This window comes from Maniola jurtina, chromosome 15 (genome assembly GCF_905333055.1).
Source record: "Maniola jurtina chromosome 15, ilManJurt1.1, whole genome shotgun sequence".
In the NCBI taxonomy this organism is placed as follows: Eukaryota; Metazoa; Arthropoda; class Insecta; order Lepidoptera; family Nymphalidae; genus Maniola; species Maniola jurtina.
In genome coordinates, this window is record NC_060043.1 from 537,148 (window position 1) to 563,154 (window position 26,007).

Sequence of the window (26,007 nt, forward strand, 5' to 3'; positions counted from 1 at the left end):
ATCTGACTGTATCTATGCCACTCTTCTTCGCTTGACACCATACGGGCTATCAAATTTTTGCGTCTACACTGTCACTTGCTCCCTGTGCTGATATTCTAACCCCTCGTTCATACACTGCTCTACTCGCGCAATTAATCGCGACGCCGCTGCACTAGGTCGCTTGCCTTTGCAACGCGATGGACGTCGAAACTGTGGCAGCGTGCGCGCTATTGCATACTTACCAACAAAATAGGGAACAATGGGCATGAATGAGGAACATGCGAGTAACGCGGCCACACTACGTCTCTGCCTCCGTTCCTCGCTCCTTCCCATGCCACACGGGCAGTGTGTGTACGAGGAGTAAGATCCGCGCAATAAATCACATGTCTCGGGGTGTCTTCCTCTTCGCAAAAGTAGCAATTGAATATCTCATATCAATGTAACTAATTTTAACTACAACTTAAACCCATGGGTATAAGATACTCCAATAGAATTATCACGTCATCTCTCAAAAATCTGATTGATCGACTGAACATCTTCTCGCTCTGTTCAAGCACGGACCCACCGTTGTGGGTACGATGGGCAATGGGCGTGCTCACAACCCTAATAGACTTGTGACGTCACACTTCCACGGTCTATCGTGTCTTTTTTAGGGCTGGATCTAGGGCTTAGTACACGAGGCACACATAAAAATTAGAGTTACCAATTTATCAAGTTTAATAGAGGCGCAAAAATCCTTAACGAAGCCCCTGGCCCGCATCCAATCAGGTGCGAAGAGCATCGGTGCGTTTGGCCATTTCTAAATATACCCGGCCGGGCTCTCCGTTTATAGAGTAACCGAAATAGCCGACGGGTTCTATAGCTATGGCTATATGGGGCGAACTGTAGACGAGCTAAAAGTGTCGGCGATTAAATCTGTCAGCCCGTGTAGCCATGCGAGCGTAGCATGGGTATGTCTGCCATGGATGCAGACGAGAATACTAAATTCACAAGTGGGATAATTTAAACAGGTTTCTAGGCCCGTAATAGAAAGTTAATTCTTTTGACTATGGTCATCATTGTTAGTAGTATTAAAAATTAGGACTTACTTCTCTATTGGCTACCTACTAAGAGCGGTTACGCACTCATCCGATCCGAGTCCATGAAAATACGAATATAAAAACTCAAACCGAATTCGGATATTGCTTACGCACTAATTCAATTTCTGATCTACATCCTATTCAAGCTATCCTATCAAGTTATTCATACATCTAAGACATATCTACTTACGTCACATGACCACTCCTGGCTTCGTCTTCGCTCCGACGGAATGTCTAAAAAACCATTCTTAGCCAGGGTCTACGTTGCAGACTAAATCTCCATGTAAAATCTCAAGTTTTTAAACCCAGCGAATTAAGCTGTTTGCCGATGTGACTTTCGGAATTCAGTCCGCTCCTCAACCGTTGAGCTATAGAGGCTGTATTTATTACATTTATCCGCAATACAGCACAGGAATAACCCTAGTAACAACAAACATCTGTATCCTCTCCGATTAGCAAAGCGCAAACAATAAAACGAAACTATCTAGAACCAGAAGTGCAACGTGTTTGTATCAGCTAATTCCGCTCGGCGCGGTGCGTCACTTCCCCTGCCGCCCGCCCTGCGCCTGCGCACACTTCCGTCCGCCTACAATCTACATCATCACAACGTAAGTAGTACTCACGAGTTACAATAGTAGAAGATAATCACTCATATTGTAGAGTACTAAATTGATTTTTAACCCCCGACCCAAAAAGAGGGGTGTTATAAGTTTGACGTGTGTATCTGTGTATCTGTGTGTCTGTGTATCTGTGTACCTGTGTACCTGTGTATCTGTGTATCTGTGTATCTGTCTGTGGCATCGTAGCGCCTAAACGAATGAACCGATTTTAATTTACTTTTTTTTGTTTGAAAGGTGGCTTGATCGAGAGTGTTCTTAGCTATAATCCAAAAAAATTGGTTCAGCCGTTTAAAAGTTATCAGCTATTTTCTAGTTTTCTTGTAGAAAAGAAGGTTAGGTAACCCTTAGGTTCATAATATTCAAGTGTCAATTGACAAATGTCAAGCTGTCAAGATGGACGTCGCCTAGATATACATAATTATTTATTTGAAAATGATTTGTCGGGGGTGTTGAAAATTTTTAATTTACACTTGTATTCAAGTTTTATTTCTAGGGTTTTGGGAAGGTTCAAAGAGTAACGTCGCTATACTCTTACAAGCTGTATTCACACTGACTCACGCATTCCGCGGAAGCCACCTTAGTTTTTGATCTCTCTACATATTATAACCCTCCTTCACAGTTAAGAGGACTCTAAAGGAGATCGCCAGCTGGCATTCTCGTTTTTACGCCACCGCGTCAGCATAGCGAGACGTTTGTGTTTTTGGGGTGTTCAAAACAGTAGTAACCTATGCTAATGAAGTAGAAACCTAAAAATCAGACTCGCAGATGCTAACAATTTTTTTCTTGTTGTTGCAGCTGCAATCAGCCGACAGACTACTTATAAGCAGGTTGGTTGTGTTATCTGTGACTTTGCCAGGCTGGAGAGCCACTGTCCTCAAGTCGAGCACATTTGCTACTACGAGATGCTATCATGTAGCAAAAAAAAATTGACGACCTTCCTGGCGCAGCAACGTGCGCTGTTTTATAAGTACCGACTTCGATTCCCGGCAGTGGAAATCTGGAATTTTATACTTAACTATAGGATGCCCGCGACTTCGTCCGCGTGGATTTAGGTTTTTAAAGATCCCGTGGGAACTGTTTGGTTTTCCGGGATAAAATGCCTATGTCCGTCCCCGGGATATAAGCTGACCCTGTACCAAATTTCGTCAGAATCGTTGGGCCGTGAAAAGGTAGCAGACAGACAGACACACTTTCGCAATTATAATATTGGTATGGAAGTATAGATTAGTACGGAAGTATGGATTACCAAAACAATTGAGCCACAAGACCTTAAAACAATAATTAATTGTTGATAATAAACATAGCCTACTTTTAATTTCATGTTTACATTAAAAAAACAAAATTGCGATTATTTTTGTTTTTTTACCTTCGACGATATCACGGTCAACGATCTTGTTAATAAATTAAAAAGGAATTGTTGTTTTTTGTTTGTAGTAAGTCTTTTTTTTTTTGCTTATTTTATCAATGCTCATACTGATACTCAATGCCATGGGAGCTGAAGTTAATCAATATAATTATATTCGTCAGCTGAGATTTATCTGAAACTAGCCGATGCCCGCGACTTCGCCCGCGTGGATTTAGGTTTTTTGAAATCCCGTGGGAACTCTTTGATTTTCCGGGATAAAAAGCCTATGTGCTAATCCAGGATATTATCTATCTCCATTCCAAATTTCAGCCAAATCCGTCCAGTAGTTTTTGCGTGAAGGAGTAACAAACATACACACACACACACACACACACATACAAACTTTCGCCTTTATAATATTAGTGTGATTAGGACTTAGTTTAATAAAAGTAAGTATGTAATTACTTTCTCTATGATGTGTTATAAAAATAGAGCCACGCTCTACGGGACCTCCAACATCATTTTGGAAAAAAATTAACAGGCTTCCAAAAACGATTTTTTCAGTTAAACTCGTTTTTTCTAGCTTTGAATCTAATTAGTTTAACGAAAATCTGGCAAACCACATACACAGATATTCATCACAGACTTTCATAGAACGTATCTATGATATATTTATTCAGTTTTTAGGGTTCCGTAACTCAAAAGGAAAAACGGAACCCTTATAGGATCACTTTGTTGTCTGTATGTCTGTCCGTCCGTCTATCCATCCGTCCGTCCGTCATGTCTGTCAAGAAAACCTATCTAGGGTACTTCCCGTTGACCTAGATTCAAGAAAGGCAGGTAGGTAGGTCTTATAGCACAAGTAAGTTGACCCACCTTGGTTTCGAGTGGATTTTTTTAAAATCAGTAAGAGGGAGGAATTTCCAAAATATCGGAAATAAATGCACTTCTTCATTTTTAAACAAAAGCTTAAATTCCAATTTTGATGAAAATAACTTCAAAAATGTCGAACTTTCATACTTTTCATCCTCCTACCTTAGGGAGTTTTCAAAAATACTTTCTGAGTGCCTATGCAAAAGGAACCGACTGTCAAAGCTTGAGAGATTGTGAAATAAAGATACATGGATTTTGGAAAACATTCGTCCGCGACCAAAATTGAAAGTAGGGGTTATTTTAAGAAGTTATGCAATAAAAGAACTAGGTCATTAGAATTAATTAAAGCTCTTGATTTATTTTCAAAAGTTGCTGTGTAGGTAGGTACCTATAAATTGTCGTTGACATACTCTTAATTTTATACATTGCGCAAGTTTTCGAAATTTTAAGGTGAACTTAGGTCATAACTTTCAAAATAACTACAATTTCACCATATTTACTGTTTTATGGCCTAGATAATGGAGAGATAACTCGATATCTTAGTCATAGATCATACAATTAACAGTCGAATATGGACTGTTTTACGATCAAAATGATCAACGAACATAGGAACGTCTATGTCACTAACTTCATCGTGTCATCATGAAAACATCGTACTGAAATCAAACCGGATGTTGCGCATGTCTTCAAGTTTGTTTCTAAAAGTAGGTAGGTACATTTGCACTAGAGATGTCATAAAACCATTCCAAGAATCTCATCAGTCGTTTTATTCCGAGGAAAACCGCTGAATCAATCTAAATGTGCTACAAAAAGTAATATTGACTTGACTTTAGTGGTTAACAGCGGAAACTGTACTTTACACTGAACTTTGGTTTAATATTCACGCTACAAGGTTAGTTTTTTTAGCAATAGATACTAAAAATAGCATTTCATAAAAACATCCAGTAGCTAATGATATAATATCTTCATCCATTTACAGACTTGAAGAATAAGATGGATATGTTACGGTCAAAGAACGGGAACGCTCATTGATGATATTTTGTAAGTTTGGATGTAGGAGGAAATCTCCGGAACTCTGGAATCTGATTCTGAAAATTGTTTCACTAATAGATAAGTAGCTTCATCACCCTGAAGTGCTATAGGCTATAAATTACGTAAACGAAGTCGCGGGAATAAGTTATGTTAGATAATGAGAGAAACAGTAGCACTTTTTGCAAGAGTGCATACTGCATATTTAGCATAATTAAAACCGGTCAAGTCGAGTCGGGCCTCGTACTTTTAGGGTTTCGTATATAATAAAATTATGAACATCATATTTTGTGTACGGAACCCTTAAAACTACATTATTTTTTATTCAATGTCTGACAAAGTTATTAGTTAGTGGGTGCTGCAAACCGGTATTATCAAGTTAACTTGGGTACCCATTGTGTAACCAGTAGGTATATTTACCGGTTATACCGGTATATCAATATCACTTTGCCAGCATCAATAATCACCATATAATATAAATGACTTAATTTAAATGTATAGAGATATGAATAACAAAATAAATGTTCATATGCTAGGTTATGACGTAGGTACATAGTCGGCTTTTTTAAAGTTCATTCAAACAAATACGAATGTGCATAAATAAAAAAATAAGTCCTCACTTCATGCATAAATTATTGAACCAATTAATTATCATGACAAATAGTGTAGAATTATAGCAACTTACTAATAAGACGAAAATATGACGAAAATATCCAATTATAAATTCCTGAGTGTCAATTTAAATTCAATTTTTGATTTTATTTAGGCTCCCAATATCAAATTACTATTTGATATCTGTATAACAGATCTAATTATCGCGATAAATATCAATTTACAATCTAAAACATGCAGTTTAAAATCGATATAGAGATAGTCATTGTGACAGTAGATATTAAGATTAACAACATTCAATTTAAACAATTCAATACTTCGCCAGTACATACCTATTCGTATCTATGGGAAAATAAATATTCGACTGCGGAAATTTTTTCGTTTTAAAACAGTTTTCGTGTGCTATAAGACCTACCTACCTGCCAAACATGATTCTAGGTCAATGGGAAGTACCTAGATAGATAGATTTCTTGACAGAAACGACAGACAGACAGACAACGAAGTGATCCTAGAAGGGTTCCTTTTTTCTTTTAGAGGTACGGACTCCTAAAAATCGCAAAATATGTAGGCATAAAAATCGGGTTAAACCGTCGCGAGCCAGTTCTTTTTGGTACTTAGCGAATTGTTCTTTAACACTTCCTCCCACGTCAGTCCGCCAACCTTTGCTCTATAAATGCCATTATGAGCTGATCCCTGACCCCGACTCTATTGAATCAGGTGTTACTACTACTTACGAATGGCATGAGAAAGGTCACGCCATCAAAAAGCTAAAGTTAGGAATTGTTTAATATTTTTATGAAATTATTACTTTTATTATAATCCAAGATTATGTCTAAAGTTATTATTAGTTTTCGTTTTAGATTAGATTAAAAAACTTAACTACTTGAGCAGTATAATAAAACCTTAATAACTTCTTGATTGACCCTAGAATGACATTAGTTCTTCATTTAGCAATTATTAATAATAATGTTAGCAATTATTAATAAATTGTGCATAAAGAACAATACAATAATGGTCATCTACAAAAAGTTTTAGTTATCAATGCATAGCTCTTTACTTTCTCTTTTCTTTTAAAGCGAAATACAAGCGAAAACTTTTTACCCATCATCTTCCAAAATCAAAGCCAAGCTGATTGCTCATATTGTTGCACCACTACCATCAGCCCCAATAACCTTTTTCTGCTAACAATTAAATGATAAAATTAAACATATTGTCTCAACCCAGGATGGCATTGCGTAAACTCGGCAATAATACGGCACGACTCCATAAATTTTACGATGTCATCAGTCCATCGTTAACGTCAGCCATCCTCCCGTGCGTCCGTCCGTCGATGCATCCATGCGGAGTATATTGAGCGACTAGACGTCGTAAATTATACGAACGATTTCAACGGCCCGCTCACCCAATTCTACAAAATTAACAGCTATTGATAAATTATTACCAATCTATACTTTATATTTATTAATGTTAAAAATGCAACAGCACAGCCCACCATAACGCAGAAGAAGCTAGTACAAATCGCCACACGTATGCAAATTGCACGCTATTAATACCTGATGGACAGCCCGTAGTACATTAGCTCCGCCATACTGTTTATTTATATTCGTGAGGTAATTCTGTACACGTGATGCAATTCCGCACATTCTATGTTTAACTTCACATACTCGTACTTGCCTACGTACTATAATCTATTAGGGTACCGTACCTCAAAAGGAAAAAAGGAACCCTTATAAGATCATTTTGTTGACTGTCAGTCCCAGTGCAAATCGCGTCTGTCAAGATAACCTATAGAGTATAGGGTACTTCCCGTTGACCTAGAATTATGAAATAGTAGGTAGGTAGATCTTATAGCACAAGTAAAAGAGAAAATCCAAAAACCAATGTCAAATGAGTTCGGTGGTTATCATTTCGTGTTAGACACTGAGTTAGTTAAATTAATATTGCCAGTCAATAATAATTTCGTACACTTTTGCATTTAAGTACCTACTTCGAAAATTCTTCAATACTGTATTTATTCGTTCGATAACCTACTTACTCGTAAGTAAACAGTTTCCAAAAATAAAATTGAATTACCTTCAAAAATGGCTTTCGAAAACTGCAACCATATAGATTCGACAAATACCGTGTTTCACTTAATTAGTCTTCGTGACCGTTTTATTTTAGCATAAAAGGTTTTTCCAAAAATAAAGTTGCATAACCTTCAAAAACTGCAACCATATCGAAACTGTACATACCGTTACCGCACCGTATTTAGCATAATTAAGGCTCCATGAGCAAGTTTATTTTTTTCATAAAAGGTTAAATACCACGGCCAAATTAGATCACAATGACGTGATCAGTTTTTTATTTACAAAATTTTTGAATCCGTTCTCACCAAAAAACCTTCGACTATTTAAGAGTAAAATCAACCAGTAAGTGACTTGTATCTTTGTGAATTAATTACATAAAGTAAACTCTTGTTCCATTTGCTTTATTGTTTGTTTTGCTAACCAAAGTGTTACAATTTATATAATGGACTAAGACTAAGACAGAAGGCCTGGCCCTCGCTGAGGGCCAGGCCTTCGTTAGTTTATAAAAGCTAAAAGTTTCTCTGCGTACTGTCCCCAACACAGGTGAACGATCAGTAACTATGAACTTTGGATTATGGTGTTTTTGGTATCAAAGTTATAAAGGATTTCCTGTTTTATGTGCCTTTTCAATAAAATATTTTTTTTTTAGGTCAGTAGGAATTTTTCCTTGACATCCGTAGGCGTAGATGACCTTTAACTTTCTTATGGCAACAACGTTATAACGCATTTTCCCTATAATAATAGCACGGTCATAAAAGATTTTATGATACGACGTCATGTGAGGGAAAATACATTGTCCCTCCTTGAGTTACCCCACCATTAAAACTCTTATAGTACCTATAGGTATTTATGATTAATAGCATCGGCTTTGATGTCCATTAACTATAGGTACAGTACACAATTTTCTTATTAAATGTATCATTTCAACTCCTATTCACAAATTTAAAAAGAGTAAGTAAATATTAATCTCTATATATTTATTTTCATATTCATTATAAATATATTTTTTATTGAATTAAGTAGGTACCTACAGGATAAATGAAAGCAAGAAAGTATCTACCTACCAGTCTCTTAAACCATTTTATAGTATTAGCAATTTCTTCCAATGATTTCAAGTTAAATTTTTTATACTTAACATAAACAGGTATTATTTACATTTAGTATCAATGTGATCTTACATATGTGTAAATTAAAAATTTATAACACCCCCGACAAGTGAAGGTTACAGTAACTAGAAAAGAGCTGATAACTTTCAAACGGCTGAACCGATTTTCTTGGATTATAGCTAAGAACACTCTCGATCAAGCCACCTTTCAAACAAAAAAAAAACTAAATTAAAATCGGTTCATTAGTTTAGGCGCTACGGTGCCAAGGACAGATACACAGATACACAGACACACAGATACACAGATACACACGTCAAATTTATAACACCCCTCTTTTTGGGTCGGGGGTTTAAAAGGTGTTTTAAGGTAAACGAAGATGTCGCATCTGAACAAAAAATTCAATAACAACAATCAATGATAGCATTCAAAGAACTTAGACTTCCGAGTGCGAGAATACGGAAGCAATTTGACGCTCCACTGATTCGTGGATAGGCAAAATACTAGAATTCATAGTTTGCAAACTCAACGGTTTAGGAGCGGACTGAATTCCGAAAGGTCGGCGGTTCAAACCCCACCCGTTGCACTATTGTCGTACCCTACTCCTGGCACAAGCTTTACGCTTAATTGGAGGGGAAAGGGGAGTAGTAGTCATAATTAGCGAGGCTAATATTCTTATTAAAAAAAAAGATGATGAAAATGACTGCATGGGTTTCATAATTATTATCAACATAACTTATACCTAGTAGGTACGTAAGTACCTATCAGAGTTTAATATGAAACCTATAATTGTTCGTATAGTAGTCATAATAGGGAAAGAGCCAGCGCGTGCCAGACCTTCGTTATTTTATACCTAAAAGCTGAAAGTTTCTCTGCGTATTGACCCCAGCGAGGTGGTCTGTGACCCCAACACAGGAGGTACGATCAGCGACTGTGAAGTTTGAATCATGGTGGCTTTGGGAGATAACAGGTAACAAAGGTGTAAAAAATCTTACATCAAATAAACGTTTTAGAAATCACGTCTTAAACTTAACCCACTTTAAGGGCAGGGGGGTAAAGCATGACGTGATTTCTAATATGTACTATTGCGGAGAAAATATTTGATTAAATAACTATTTGATTGTTCACGATGAGTTGATGATAATGACGACGAGTCCACAAGAAAGAATAAAGTTCAACAATAGTTAATTGGCTATTGTAATGTACAAACAACAGCAACCTTGACTTCAGTACAAGGCCGAGTTGGCTTCCCGGTGTTTTTCACCCAACTCGGAAGTGAAAACGACGAAAATAGATAAATTAGCCGCGCCATTGCGCTTAATCGTTCTATCACAATAACTTTTTTCGCCTCTTTATCTACATATACTTACTAATATTACAAACAGGTAAAGTTTGTAAGTTTGTTTGTAGGAAGTAATCTCTGTAACTACTGAACCGATTTTTAAAATTCTTTCACCAGTAGAAAGATACGGTAGGTATTCGATGCCGCGGCTACATTAACGGCTATTAACGCGTTTTTAATAGGGCACATAGTTCGAAAAACCGATAGACTTTGGGGTCCCAAAGTGGTAGAATGGCGACCTCGCATCGGAACGAGCAGCTTTTGAACAGCCCCCACTAGGTGAACAGACGACCTCAAGCGAGTCGCAAGGAGCCGCTGAATTCATGCGGCGCAAGACGTGGCGTGTGGAAATCTTTTCCAGAGACATATTATATCTAGCAGTGAACGTCTATCGGTCGATAATGATGATGCTGATGATATTTTGTTACTTTACTTATACTTTATATGGATTTAATATGTCAATAGATAAATTACCGCGCCATTTCGTTCATCACAATATTTTTCCACACTCTTTATCGGATAACTTTTTGTAATACATAACTTTCTTTGGCAGAAACAATGTTAAAACATTTTGTTACAATCACATCTCAATATTTATGAAAAACAAAATTTATCTGTTTGTTTACTTATAAATTGAGTTCTACTTACTGGAGCTATAATAATAAATTGTTTACAACATCGTGTAGGAAAACTTCGTCAAATAAATTATATCCTCCAACAATTAAGACCAAGATCGCTGTATAGATCTTATTAATGCAATAAATGGAAATGAACATGAAATTCTCCGTTCGTTTATCTATCTGAATGATAATGAAATAGTACAAGTTTATTTTAGCGCTCAATCCAGGCAGTGTCGAAACCGCTTTCTAATGGTACGCCTACACTATCGGCATTCAACAAATAATTAGAGTTCAGGTAAATTATAGCAAATTAAGCTTTTGGTTCCTTATATAAATATATATTTATCACACAGGTTAAGTATAATTAACCGATTGACGCCAATGCGGTCACTGAGGCATACAGGATAATAAACTCGAACCATTACAAGGCATTTCCACCGTGTAGTGAATGAGTACAATAATGGAAAACATGAGTAACTGCGACGCCAACTATGCATATATACACACTAATGAGGGTCGGTCGGTGTAAACAACAGTATAACAATAACACATAATAATTAAAAAAGCCCAAGTGCGAGTCAGACTCGTTATCTTAGTTTGAAAATACTAATTATTTGTTCATGAACACATTTTAACCACAAATTTCATAGTCCAGTTTTCCCATAATCTACCACGCTGGCAAAGTGCGGATTGGCAGACTTCACACACCTTTGAGAATATTATGGAGAACTTTCAGGTATACAGGTTTCCACACTATGTTTTCCAGATAAAGCAAGTGATATTTGATTAATTTTTTCTGTGTCTGAAATGTTTTGCTTTAAGCGTTAATAACGTAAATACATAAACTTAAAACAAGAAATTTTATAAGTCGTCTACAGAGTACAATAATAATAAAAAAGGCTTTTCTAAATCAAAATTTATCATACACAATGTGAATTGTGAATGTCTTCATTGTGATAAAGACGAATCTTTAGCTATAAAGAAATATCTTCAAAGAAGTTCTTTACAATGTAAAAGAGCCCGAAAGATGGTGACATTAAAATTAAAATGTGTCCTTCAGTATCCAATCGGTGCGTTATACAAAGACGTGTCTGTCTAGACGCAGTTCTGAGTAACAATGACGTAAAACGGAAAAAATAAAAACGCTACTAGCATTACAACTCACACCACGCATCGGATTGAATGCAACCCAAACATTTTGGCGTAAGTCTGAATTGGACGGTTCATTAAGTGCCTTTTTAACCCCCGACCCAAAAAGAGGGGTGTTATAAGTTTGACGTGTGTATCTGTGTATCTGTGTATCTGTCTGTGGCATCGTAGCGCCTAAACGAATGAACCGATTTTAATTTACTTTTTTTGTTTGAAAGGTGGCTTGATCGAGAGTGTTCTTAGCTATAATCCAAGAAAATTGGTTCAGCCGTTTAAAAGTTATCAGCTTAATTAATGTCAAGCTGTCAAGATGGACGTTGCCTGGATACATAATTATTTATTTGAAAATGATGTTTTGGAAAACTCAGATACTTTGGATCGTAGGCGCGGAATAGTCCAAAAAAATCGGTTCAGCCGTTTGAAAGTTACCAGGTCTTTTCTAGTTACTGTAACCTTCACTTGTCGGGAGTGTAGAAAATTTTTAATTTACACTTGTCACACATTCTGGTTGCCGATATTCGGTGTGTGTGGGTAGCTCGCTCTACGTGTAATCGAAAAAAAAATCAATTAAACAAGTACTTTTAAACCGTAAAAGCATCTGCTACTGGTTCGGAATGCCTTACTTACCGGGAAGACCCAGCAAGAAATTCGGCATATGCTCTTGAATGAAATGTGTGAATTTATGTGTTAAAAGAAATAAACTGATTTAGGGCCAATTTTTTAATCTTCAAATAACTTTTATGTAAGGAATTTTGACGTTTTGACGGATTTCCTATAGAAAAATTATAAAAATCTCAAATTTATTCCTCAGATAAAAGTTATTTGAAGATTGTGAAATCAGCCCTAAGTGATTGACATATCAACTTTGCAATCTTTGTTCTCTCCGTAAGGTAGAAAGAATTTTGAGAAATTCCAATGGTATCTTTGAGAATCTAAATCCACGCAAAGTCGCGAAGAAAAGGTGCACATGATTTATTATAAAAAGCAAACACCCACGGCTTCCTTCCTTCCTTCCGCAGGAATTTCGAAAAATCTTATTCTAATCTTTCCTTCCTAATCATCCTTGTCTAATCATCTCATTATAAAGGGAAGCTCTGTGTCAGCTTTCTAAGTTCAAGAGTTTGGGCTGGGCGTTGAGTAAGTACCTAAGTCAAGACTTTTTATGTGACGTGTTCGTCAAATAATTTATTCACAAGTGTAAATTAAAAATTTATAACATCCCCGATAAGTAAAGGTTACAGCAAGAACTAGAAAAGAGCTGATAACTTTCAAACGGCTGAACCGATTTTCTTGGATTATAGCTAAGAACACTCGATCGAGCCACCTTTCAAACAAAAAAAATTAAATTAAAATCGGTTCATTAGTTTAGGAGCTACGATGCCACAGACAGATACACAGATACACACGTCAAACTTATAACACCCCTCTTTTTGGGTCGGGGGTTAAAAATAGGTAACATTGTACGCGACAAACACAATCTGAGAAGAGCCCACAAAAAACTCAGTCGGGTATTCGTTTTAGTATCACCCATATACAATATCACTTAAAATTATTAGAACTTTCAAAGCTGTTAGGCAACTCAATTTTCAATAAGTTTACGTTATTATATTATTATTAGGATTGATGAAACTTTTTTATTTTAACAAACACGTTTGAGTTTGTGATGATAGCAGTTTATCTTTCATTGTTTTTCACTAAACAAATACACTAAAGGTGAATCGTCTAATTCGGCCGTTAGATGCGACGTGCAATCTTTCGGTTGATGGTGCAGGCGTCGATCCAAATGTATGCACGATGTAGCCAACAATAACAACGGAAATTCACAAGCTTTAGAAAGCACTTCAGATTAATATCTCCGCAAGCCAAGTCCGTAATTTGGACACGCAAATTGTAATTGTACGCGTACGTACGTTTAGTAGGTAGCAGACTTCGTTTTTGATTTTTTTCACTCTCCAGTTAATCTTTATAGGTATTATATTTAATGTGTAACACCTTATTGATTGAGTTCACCAAACGGGTACAGAGTGATCCATCATCGAGTTCCGGCACGCGGTCAGCGGCCTGGTCTGGCTGGCGGTCAGCGTCGACTTGTCTGCCTCTGGGACGCTCAGGACAGGTTCTGACGGATCCGAGCCAGGCCATGTTGTTGATGTGGACAACTGGCCTAGTAATGTTTGTGAAAGATACAAGAAGAACTTACCAACAAACGAGCGAAAACTTATTTAAACAAAAAATTTTAAAAGCATCACGAAAAATTACACTAATGTCAACTAAACAAGATGGTCTGACCAACTGGAGTATACCCATTCGTGTCAGTTCTACACTATCGCTAAAATGGCCACAAACAGGAAAAAACGGTAACAGCTGATCCATTCGAGGCTGGGATCTTGCCAGAACCACGATCTTCGGGAATGAAGGAACGACCGGAGAGAGAGAGAGAGATCAACTAAACTGTAGTTCTAGGTCCTTTCCATTTCCCAAAGCCATATCTATTCTAATAATATGAATGCAAAAGTCTGTCTATTTGTCTGTCTCTTACCTTTTCACAGCTTAGCCGCTAAACGGATCTAACGAAAGATACAGAGATAATCTGCATCATGGGCACGGGTACCTATAAAGTTTTTTTTTCTCTGAAAAGCAGAGTTTTCATGGAATTTGTAAAATTAATATTGCTAGCATCAGCTGGTTGTTCAAAAACTACAGATTCTTCATCAAATCATATTATTATACTTAAGATTAGATATTTTATAATTATTTTATAGGTCATCGGTTTTTATGTAAGCAGTTCGTTATTTAATCTTTGTTGAACATTCAAAGCAATAACATTGATAAGCGGCATTAAATTTAGAACTTATTCAATATCGCAGCAGAATATTGTAACAAACACCACATAATTGCTGCGTAATTGATAAGAATGTTTACGAAATCATTAAAATATATAATACAAATCATAATTTATTTCTGTCAACTCTCAGAACTATCGATGCGATAATACAAATGCAAGATGAAGCGGATATTATCATAATAATATGTTTAAAGATGTAAAACTCATGAAATATTTATTAGATCTAATAAAATATTATAATTTTACAACTGATGTTACTATTAAATACCGGTATTTATAAATGCAGATTTAATTTGGACCAGGGCAGGAACAGAGAAAAAAGTATAGGTAGGTACGTGTATATTGCAAATTAATTCAATAATTTATAGACACAAAAAGTGTACAAAAGATGAAGGCTTGATAGAAGGATTTTTTTAATCAAGAAGTTTAGAATATTATAAATTACAATATAAAAAAAAAATATAATCTATCTGTTATCAAGTAAAATTGTTAAATGAGAATCTGAGCTGTTTACTGACATTATGCTCCACACGAATATAGCACGTGGACATTATAGTGCAAGTAAACATTAATAGTAATCAGCTAAGTATGACAAATAAATCATAATCGTAAAACGTTACAACAATTGTAATTAATTACCAACTAGATTGAAGTTTGAAATCTCATAAAATCCTTTCCTAGGGCGAAAGAACCTATAAGCAAAATCTCAAGTTTCTCGACTCAGCAGTTTGACTTGAAGTTGATAATATGTTAGTCAGTTTGCTCTTTTATATGTGTGATACAGAAGACAAAAATACCGTTAACGATACAAACGGATTTGTCATTTTGAATCAATCAATGTTTGGGTAGTTGGTTTTGTAACATTAGCCAGCTAAAATCCGATGATTTAGTCAATTTGCCACTCGTATGTTAGTATAAAGTCAAATAACACTAACATTTAACAAATAAGAAAGTGTAAATTCAGAACTACAACCAGTTCGAATTCAAAAACCTTTCCAAAATCATGTGGCATTGTAACTTGTAGAACGAGAAGGTTACGCAAAAGATTGTGCAATATTCCAAATTTTAATGCAGCCTTTTTAAAAATAAGTTGAGTCTAAAATATCACACCTAATTTGTATATCAATGTAGCTAATGGTAATTTTCTTTGTGTATGTAAAATTTTAACGAGGGAAATATACATAAATGAGATAAGAATTTAAATTTAGAATCGCTTCGTACCACTCAAGGCAATAATAAAGTAGCATACTTATGGTGGTCGATAATGTGTGCTTATCATCCTTGATTCTACTTGGAAACCCGGTTTTGTCTATAAAAAGCTTTTATTTTATCCTCTTATGCATTTCATTTTACATATTGAGATGTTACCAATAACGATGCGAACTTTTGTGATTGAATAATCAAATGTCGAGTCAGATCAACATAATGCGAAAACGAAAAGAGACCTTATTGAAAAACGAATTGAAGTTTTTAGGTGTAGAAGATACAATTTATCTTTAAAATAATGTAAGCGAGAAAAATAACAGTGCTTGTAAAATTCTAAATGTAAATCATGACAAGTCATGAAGTAATTCGCAACGATATCAAGTAAAGAAAATGATAACAAGACGAACGCGGATACGACTCGCATACATTCAAAAACGTTCATACGGACAGGCCAACACACACACATTTGCATGATAAAAATAGCAACTGCGATAGCGCAAACACACCAACACACGCCCACACTTTGTATACGTGAACTGTTAAAAACATACATAGATACTTGGAGTGCGCTATGAATAAAACACAAATTGAAATGGAACCATACGAGTTGTTTATATAAACGCCGGGCCACTGAGCCAATTCCTGGGCGTAGTGGAGACACTGCGCCGCGATCCTGACACTTTCCATAGAAAGATCTTTGCGAAAAAAACTAGGTCTGAACCTAAATGACGACCCGCGATCCGTCCACAACTAGAACCACGCTCGCTCGATCGGACGAGTACCGGTTCCGTCTAGTTCCAATAATAGGATGGTGAAGAACGAGGAATGTATAAAGGATTGCGGACTCACCTAAATTTATGACATACATGGCCTGGGAGCGCTCGAGCCGCTGCGCGTGCTCCACGGCCTGGTATAGTCCGGAATCCACTTTTAAACACTGTGAAAAACTGTAACACAAACGGTATCCACTGCGAAGAACGCAAGCATCTTATGTCGGAACTGGCACTGCCGCTAGCGAGGAGCGGCGAAGGGCGAACTGGTGTGACACTGAACGCGACAGGCGAGCTCGGGTCGCAGGCGGACACTGAGCGACGTGGAGCGCGGGCCGGCGCTGCGCGGGCGCACTGCGCGCCTCATTCATTCGGAGCAGCCACTGCGAACCGCTGTCTGCAGCACCGCACCGCACCCGCACGCTGACGCACTCGTTTTTGTCAAAACGACCAAAATCTTGGCAGTAAACACAAGACAACGCGTGCCAGCGCCCTGAAGCGAAATGCAGCTTTCCGAGAACTGGGTCTTACGCGAGAGCGGCACGAAACTAGCGATGACAACATTAGCAGTGACCTGAGGGATCGTGTCACACGGAGGCGTGGAGAGTTCACAGCCTGATAATTGTCCACCTACATACATACTTAACACAAATCATAGCACACATCAAAATCATGATTAACCCATCACCGGTCCATTACCTGAGCAAGGGTCTCCTCTCAGAATGAGAATGGTTGTCATAACACACAGTTTAAACAAAAGCGTTCTGCGAAGTACATATAAAATGATATAACAAAGTTCTGCAAAAGGTTAAACACAAAACCGTGGTGAATTTTTTAACTCTTGCTTTAATGATTTTCATAATTTAATCTGTTGACGCAATTCAAGCTATTTATAACTTGAGAACCATAAGTTATTCAAACATTACAAAATTACCATCAATTCCTAAATAAATGAAGATCACAATACATCTTTATGGTCACGGTCAAACGCCTTTTGAAAACCAATTAACGCGCACAAAAACTCAACAAAGACATTCAATAACATGAAGACATCGAAACGATTGACGCAAAGAGAATTTGCACCTATTTACGTGACAATAATCACGTTGGCTGTTAATTATTCATTGAAAAAAACTTGCGCGTCATCACAAAGTTGCCGACAGGATACAATTACACGCAGGTACCTAGGTAGCTACTTGCAGCGAACTTAGCAAATCTTCCATAGACAACTCGATATAACTACGTCCAGTTAGAAAAATTGAATAATTCATTTACCAAAGCTCTATACTCGTTTAGAATAATTAACTGTATGCGAAATGATGTGCTAAATGCACCAAGCATTTACTTTTGTGCTTTTAACTCAAAAACGCGCTCTTCTAAATTAGCTAAAAATATTGGTCGTCTATGTGCTCGTGGAGTTTATCTACTGCAGTCGGATAGTAAATCGGGTCTGCAATCGGTACATAAATGGTATCTATATGGACAAAATCATGTTTCAGTTAAAACAAAAGGTTGACTGTGGTGTCCCATGTCACTTGGTTGTCGGAAGAAAATTAAAAGTTAGGTGAAACATGAGATTTAGTAAAAAAGGTTGTTAAAAATTAATAGTTCTAAATTGATTTCTAATGAATCCTTGTTAAACCTCAAGGTATTATAGAAGCAGGCGTTATTTTGCGGAAGTCCATGATATACAAGGAACCAAAAGCTTAATTTGCTATAATCCGCCAAACCAACTAAATCTGTATGGTACGCAGCACCACACAAATTCCAACACCACTGAGTGGTGTAAACCTCAAGGTCTAAATAATTTTTAAATACATATCAGAAATTGCAGAAACGACAGTATTTCAACCTGCGTCTCCCAGTATCGCCTTAGACCGCTACGCCACGGGTATTCAGGGGAATAGGGGAACTTCAGACAAAAAATACAAGATAGATAAAGCAAACAAAGAAAAAGTTTGAAGAAGATCTTTCGATCGAAATAAATGTAAAGTGGAGATGTTATGTCAACTCGCTCGGAGGTGGAAGTTGGCGGCCGCTAAATTATCTCCTCCGCGTCAAAGTCGAGGCCACGCCGAGTGGACGTGACACAACTGTGTGCTTAGCACGAGATTTTACTTCTCACAAACGTTCATAGAAATCGCGAGGTTTATGTACCCACTATGCAAGGCCAACTAGTCGCCCGGCGACTCAGTCGACGGTGACCATTAGAATCTCTAATTTATATGGAAATCGTCGTGTGTATGCTGTACATTTCCGCTTGGAGCGCTGATTGTAGATGTATGGACAAACTTGAGCTCTAACATCCTTAAAGTTTATTTTACTTTAACGCTGAAGTTACCCCCTCCACTTTCAATATGGGTACCTTCAAGTCAAGAGTGAACAGGCATCTTCTAGGCAAGCGCGCTCCAGGCTGCATCATCACTTACTAGCAGGTCTGATAGCAGCCAAGCACTAGTCCATAAATAAATAAAAAATATTTCGACGCTTGAAATCTATCAACGTTAGTGACTTGAAAATCTCATACTAAGCCTACTGTCGAGATCTCGCAAAAACTTCACCACTAGGAAGATGTTATTTAATTTTAGTCTATGACGCGAACGAATGCAAACGTTTTGTATTAGTTAATTCGAGATAACATCGCGGTTGAGTGGCAGTGGAAAAGTCTGAGTAAAATCATTCTAAAACCGAAAATTGTTTCGTGTAAAAACTGACAGGCTTAACGGTGGTCTCTTTGTCACTTGCTACACACAAACGCAGATTGGTTTCAGTTTGATAATAACTAATCAATCAACTTAACTGACTCAATGATGACTGACTGACTGAATGACTAATTCAATGGAGAGTCCGCTGACACTGCCTTAGCAGCAAAGCTTGACAGCTACAATGTGACGATCACAATTACCTCGTGAAACTCTGTCACCATTTGATAGATTATAGAATTGCCTATAAATGATGACAAAGAAGAATTCAGTCAAAAAAAACAATCCGTGGTTAAAGATAGGGAATATACTTAGTGCATATAATAATCTGTTTTAGAATGTACCTACAGGTAAAGCCCTTTCATATGATATCCCACTTGGTATAGTTATCTTATTTTTTAAATTTAAGCACATTTTAATTTTTTTTTAATGATGTAACCACAAATTCACGATTTCTGATTTATCCATACTAATATTATAAATGCGAAAGTGTGTCTGTCTGTCTGTCTGCTACGTTTTCACGGCTCAACCGCTGAACCGATTTTAATGAAATTTGGTACAGAGTTAGCTTACATCCCGGGGACGGACATAGGCTACTTTTTATCCCGGAAAATCAAAGAGTTCCCGCGGGATTCTAAAGACTCATCCACTTAACAGATTTGTATGAAATTTGGTACCGTATCTTGCGTCCCTGTAACTGAAATAGGCAACTTTTTATCCCGGAAAATCAAACAGTTCCCACGGGATCTATAAAAATCTAAATCCACGCGGACGAAGTCGCGGGCATCCTCTAGTTCCTTATAAATAATACTTATCGGTTACAATATAACCATAACTTTTTCCGCTCAACACTTTCTACCACCCACTGCATGATTCAGTATCACGTGGATAGATAGTGGTAGTCCTTTACGATATCATGTGCTGAAAATAGCACAGCCAAGTACTGAAAAAAATTGATCGTTTCTAATCATGAAGCTTTCTAAATAATGGATATTGATCGCCCACGCAGGGGATATTTTACGGAGCCACGTACGTACCCTACTGGACTAACATTTGACTTTTCACATTCAAAACACGTGGGTGTGCCGCATGCTAAACAACACCGTGCCAGTTGCATTCAGATTTCAGTAGGATTTTTTAAATCTTAATTTTTATGAGACTTTTGCCCATCATAGACACGCCAGCTCCATCACCGTACGAAGGTTACCTACATAAATAAAAATTAATGTTTGTGTTCGTATTATATACAACGTGTTTTTGTGTATGTCGTATGTTTTTGTTCGCGCATGAATTGAAACTCTGTACAGTTGTTGTTGGTGCAAGCGCGTAGGGTTCGGACTTAAAACCATCAACGAACGTAAACGTGGCGAGTCACATTGCAAGTGATGCAACGATGTTGGGCATTAGCTAAAATCTTGTACGAAAATACAAAACAAGGCAAGATAAAACACAAAATATAAAATGTAACGTAAAATTATACATTTAATATTCTTCTTGTTATCCTATCTTAAGAAAACAAATATCAGATGTAAACAGACTCTTCAACAGATCTAGGTAATCTGGTTCAGCTAACGTCATACTTGTTTGCATTGTTCAATGTTACAACTTAGGACAAAAGGTATCTCGTAATGTTTATGTTTTAAAATTCATTTAAACTGACAATAATATATTTACATCTTTCAACACAAACACTCCAAGACTATTATAATTCCTTTATAGAAATCTACTTAATGATCTTGGGATTATTAGATTTTTTTTTTAATTATATAGACTAGCGTTTGGCTGCAACCAGACCTGCTAGCAAGTGATGATGCAGCCTAAGATGGAGCGCGCTTGCCTAGAAGTTGCTTATTCACTCTTGACTTGAAGGTACCCATATTATAGGTGGAAGGGAAAACTGACGCCGGAGGGGCGTTCCATATCCTAGCTGTTCGAATTAGGAAAGAGGAAGCAAATCGTTTCGTACGTGTTCGGGGAATTTCGACTACGTACGGATGTAGACCTTGACGATGCTTGGTAGTACGATGGTAGAAAGGTGAAGGAGGAACCAGGTCAAAGAGTTCTTGTGCACACTCTTAACTTAAGAATCGTTGACTGTTGTTTCAAGCGAAATTCATAAATGTTGTTTTGATTGCGGAATGAAGCTATATTTCTTTGTTGTCTTTGATTAATATTGAGTTATAAAGATAGAGCCAGCGTGGGCCAGACCTTCGTTATTTTGTAAAAGTTGAAATTATTAGCAAGCTGAATTGGCAGTGGGCAAGCCATGCCTTTCGTAGAGGCGATGGCCATTGGAAAGTCCTGGAGTAGAGACCGCGTTTCAGCAAGCGTAGCCCTCCAGCACGTTGGATAGACGATATGAAGCGGCTGGCGGGAAGTGGCTGGATGGGGAAGGCCTATCTCCAACAGTGGACGTCCACAGGCTGATGATGATGATGAAAGTTTCACGGCGTCCCCAATATATTGTCCCCAACACAAATAAACAATCGACAAAATGATCATCGAATGGCTGCAGATCTATATAAAACCGTGATGAAGTAAATACGGTAACTGGCAAGTGAGTAGTGACAGAGCGGCGCCGACGATTTCATGTCGCCAGGGATCGCAAAATAAACACTCCACCGATCACACTCCCTGTGACATAATATTAGATGTGCCATTTTCTAATGGTGATAAATTAATGGATGAGTACCTATTGCAGATCGGTTTGACGACCTCGCTGACGCAGCTTAGTTTCGCTAATGTCCATCTTTCTGTCTATCTACTAACCTTAAATCAAGAAAAACATTATTTTGCTGGGAATACGCACACCTGTTTGTCCGGCCGTCCGAGGATTAGCTCAGACTATAAGAAACCTGTAATTTGGTTTAAAAAAAATTAGGGTACAAACCTCCCCTACACGCTTCTTCAACTAGAAATCTTCGCTGCAAATCTTTTTCCCCATCTATCTTATGGTGTGGGACACCCTACGTCTTTAAATGGATTCGATTCAAGAAGCCGTTTTCAAAATTTAGTTTTTGCTAGACTCAAGTGTCGTCGTCAAAAAACTTTTACAATTACCTCTAAGTACTTTTGTATCGTCATCTATATCTACCACTGATTTGAATTTTATCTAGTCTATCTGATGGGGCTCAAACTACTCTACATTTTGTTACTTACTAAGTATTTTATCTTTGATATCGAGTGGTGGCTTATAACTACAAGTTATAACTTGTACGTATATAGTAGACGAAGTTTCTAAGAAACGCCATAACTTCGACAAGGCTTAACCTTCGCCATTACGTCTTGGAATGTGACGGGGCCCGGTAGGTACAAAAGTTTTAGGAACTGAAGTTGTTAAGTCGTCGAAAACTGCGTCATCTGTATTTAAAAGTTTGACGCACTTAAAGCATGATGTAAGATCAAAGGTGAACTTAAGCGTTTAGTATTAGCACAATTAAAAGTAATTTATTTTGCCCTTAGACGTAGTGGGTAGAGAAATAATCCGGCGTACACTTGGAACTATCTGTATAAAGTCAACCACAAAAACAACTTTGATTCTTTATTCTAAGTAATTCTTTTTGATTTTGGTTGATAAGAAGTATTCCTTAACAGTAAAACGACGTAGACGAACGCATTGATGATGATAAGTATTTTCTGTCACCACTATATCCCACTCTATAGGTATGTGATATGGACTTACCCTATAGGGTCTCTTGACAGACACGACAGACGGATAGACACACAGACAGACAACAAAGTGGTCCTATAAGGGCACTTTTTTCCTTTTGAGGTCCCGAACCCTAAAAGTAACATTTGCACGAGATCTATCGGTTAAATAAGCTAGGCATGGAGCCAAGATGCTGAGTCAGCCGATGGTGAGGTAAAATCATCATCGCAGTTGGCAGTTATTACCGTCCGTCGCCGTGAGTGAGTAACTCTAGAGTCTAGGCGCCACCCAGCTCGCCGTTTCATCCACTCGAAATATCTGATGACCGTTATCTATAGCATCTAGTTAAAAACATACGCTGGTTCATTGATCCTACATAGATGGTAGATAGAAAACTTTATTACACACAAAACAAGAACAAATCAAGACAAAACAAACAAACTATAAACTAAAACTATTGTATGCAAAGGGTCTTATCACACTTCACACTAATATTATAAAGGCGAAAGTTTGTATGTGTGTATGTGTGTGTGTGTGTGTGTGAGTGTGTGTGTGTGTGTGTGTGCGTGTGTGTTTGTGTGTGTGTGTGTATGTTTGTTACTCCTTCACGCTAAAACTACTGGACGGATTGGGCTGAAATTTAGAATGGAGATAGATTATACTCTGGATTCGCACATAGGCTACTTTTTATCCCGGAAAATCAAAGAGTTCCCACGGGATTTTTAAAAAACTATATCCACGCGAACGAAGTCGCGGGCATCAGCTAGTTGCTTGTAAAGCAATCTCAACCAGGCAACCTTTGGTGAAAGGAGAAATCCTGATCTGAGATGATCTTAGCTAGTAGTCATGTAAAAAATCTATAAGGTTTAACGGTATAGGCAGTGATAGCCTAGTGGTTAAGCCTTCAGCCTACATCGATGTTCGGTGTCCTTTGGGGAGTCTGGGTTCCGATCCTGGCCACGCACCTCTAACTTTTCGGAGTTATGTGCGTTTTAAGCTATTAAATATCACTTGCTTTAACGGCAAAGGAAAACATTGTGAGGAAACCTGCGAGCCTAAATGTTTATGTTTTCAAAGGTGTGTGAAGTCTGCCAATCCGCACTTACCTAGCGTAGACTAAGACCAACCCTAGGTGCCGCCCAGGATCCGTTGGTCCCAGGATCCGTTTTTCTAAATTTTGCTCCCCACTTCACACAATTATTTGGCATCTAGCCAAGAAATCAAAGCTTTTGGAACTATAGTATTTTGTCTCGCGTCTAACGACCTTCAGCCAATGCTTCCTGCATCGAATCAAGCGCTGTCTCACAGGCGCCATGCTACAGCCAACGTCGGGCTTTCGGTAGTCGCACATGCATCATACGCCGTGTGATGCTGACACGGCGCCGCGCCGCCCAGCGCCCGACAGAAATAGCCCAGTCACGAATCAAACGCCCATTAAATCGTTTAACTCTCGATCAATGATACACGGCCTTCAACATTTTCATAACAGTTCCAAACTTTTTACTACAAATCAGTCTTGGGCTGCAATCTGAGCTGGCGGTAAGTGTTGATACAGTCTAAAATGGAAACGGGCTAACTTAGAAGGAGTTTGGCAGTTTTATGAAACCCATATTCTAGTTTGGTGGAAGGCTACGAAAGTGGCTAGTTTTCAATCTACCGGCAAAGCCGTGCCGTCAAAGCGATGCCGTATAACATAAGTAAGTAATAGGTTTATTACAACTACCATACCTCTTCCAAGTTAGCCCGTTACCACCTAAGACTGCATCATCATTTACCACCAGTGAGATGAGATCGCAGGTAAGGGTTAACTTGTAATCAAAAATATGTCTTGATTGGGCAATAATAAATAATCAAAACATTGACTCAAAAGTACGTACTAAACGTAATTCGAAACAGCATCAATGCCGAAAATAACAAGTGAGTCCAATCTCGTAGACAAAACAAAAATCAAAGATCCGCACAGTTTCGCGGGCTACCGTCGCGTCGCCGGTCGACATCTATTTTCAAAGATACTGACGCGCCTGTGATTCACGGTGGGAAATCCAACTTCCGAGATACAAACTGTCGCCTGAACACAGTTAGCTTGTGCGTCAATCGTGGCCCAAATGTCCGGTTGCGGTTTGACAGCGACCATTTTTCTTACAATTCACTGTCATCATACTAAACTAACCCATCGCCGCGGCCTCAGTACTTACTCGTGTGCAGTACCTAACTAAGCATGGGTCTCCTCTCGGCTCTCATACATAAGAAGGTAAAGACAGGTGCGGGTTGGCAGGACTTGACCGGTTGCGGTTTGACAGCAACCATTTTTCTAACAATTCACTGTCATCATCCTAACCTATCACGTACCCACTAGGTAGGTAAGGTACAGTATTACCACAATTTACAAGTGGAATAATTGTTCCAATCTGTGGTTTGTTAGATTCAGCCGCCATATTGAATTTTACCAAAAAAAATACAGTCACAGTCACTGGGGATGGTGTAAGGATTCTAGCGATACCCCATACACACAAATCTGTTCAAGCATTTAGAAGTTATGGTGGAATAAAGAAATTCACAAATTACATAAAGCCTGAAAACATTACACATCTTTTAATGGCCAGTCGTGTAAAAATAGGTACCACACAATAAACACGCCTTAGAGAATTGCATCAAATTGTTTCAAACAAACTCGGCGCGATTTGCAACACCACGTGATGAGGTGTAGCTACTCGTAAATTGTAAAAGAGCGTGAGCTCACGTTTTCCGTGTAACCCGAACTTTCATCGCGGTTAACTTACACGCAACCGAATTCCGGTTAATCGGGTCAACATCGACACGTCATCGTGACATGAGCGGGGTTCATTATATTATAACTGTGAGAAAATAAACTCCAACCTTCTTTAGGGGTCCGTACCATTTGTTTGGTACAGATGGACACAGATGAAGCCTAATTTTTATCCCGATAAATCAAAGAGTTCTACGGGATTTTTAAAAAACCTAAATCTAAAGTACCATTTGTTTGGTACAGATAGA

The 26,007-nt window shown here is 37.9% G+C and overlaps 1 protein-coding gene across 8 annotated transcripts in view; it reads right to left on the bottom strand.

Annotated features, from left to right (window-relative positions):
• LOC123872840 (histone deacetylase 4) overlaps positions 1 to 26,007 on the bottom strand; it is an 87,429-nt gene that overhangs the window by 48,198 nt on the left and 13,224 nt on the right. For 2 of the 8 annotated variants that reach the window (XM_045917420.1, XM_045917416.1), the window contains exon 1: positions 16,721 to 17,185. The exons of 5 other annotated variants lie outside the window; for them this stretch is intronic. In XM_045917420.1, the coding sequence (XP_045773376.1) occupies positions 16,721 to 16,739 (19 nt within the window). In that variant the 5' untranslated portion in view covers positions 16,740 to 17,185. Of the gene's footprint in view, positions 1 to 16,720; positions 17,187 to 26,007 lie in introns of those variants that run through there. One more of the 8 variants, XM_045917414.1, reaches the window with a different exon arrangement.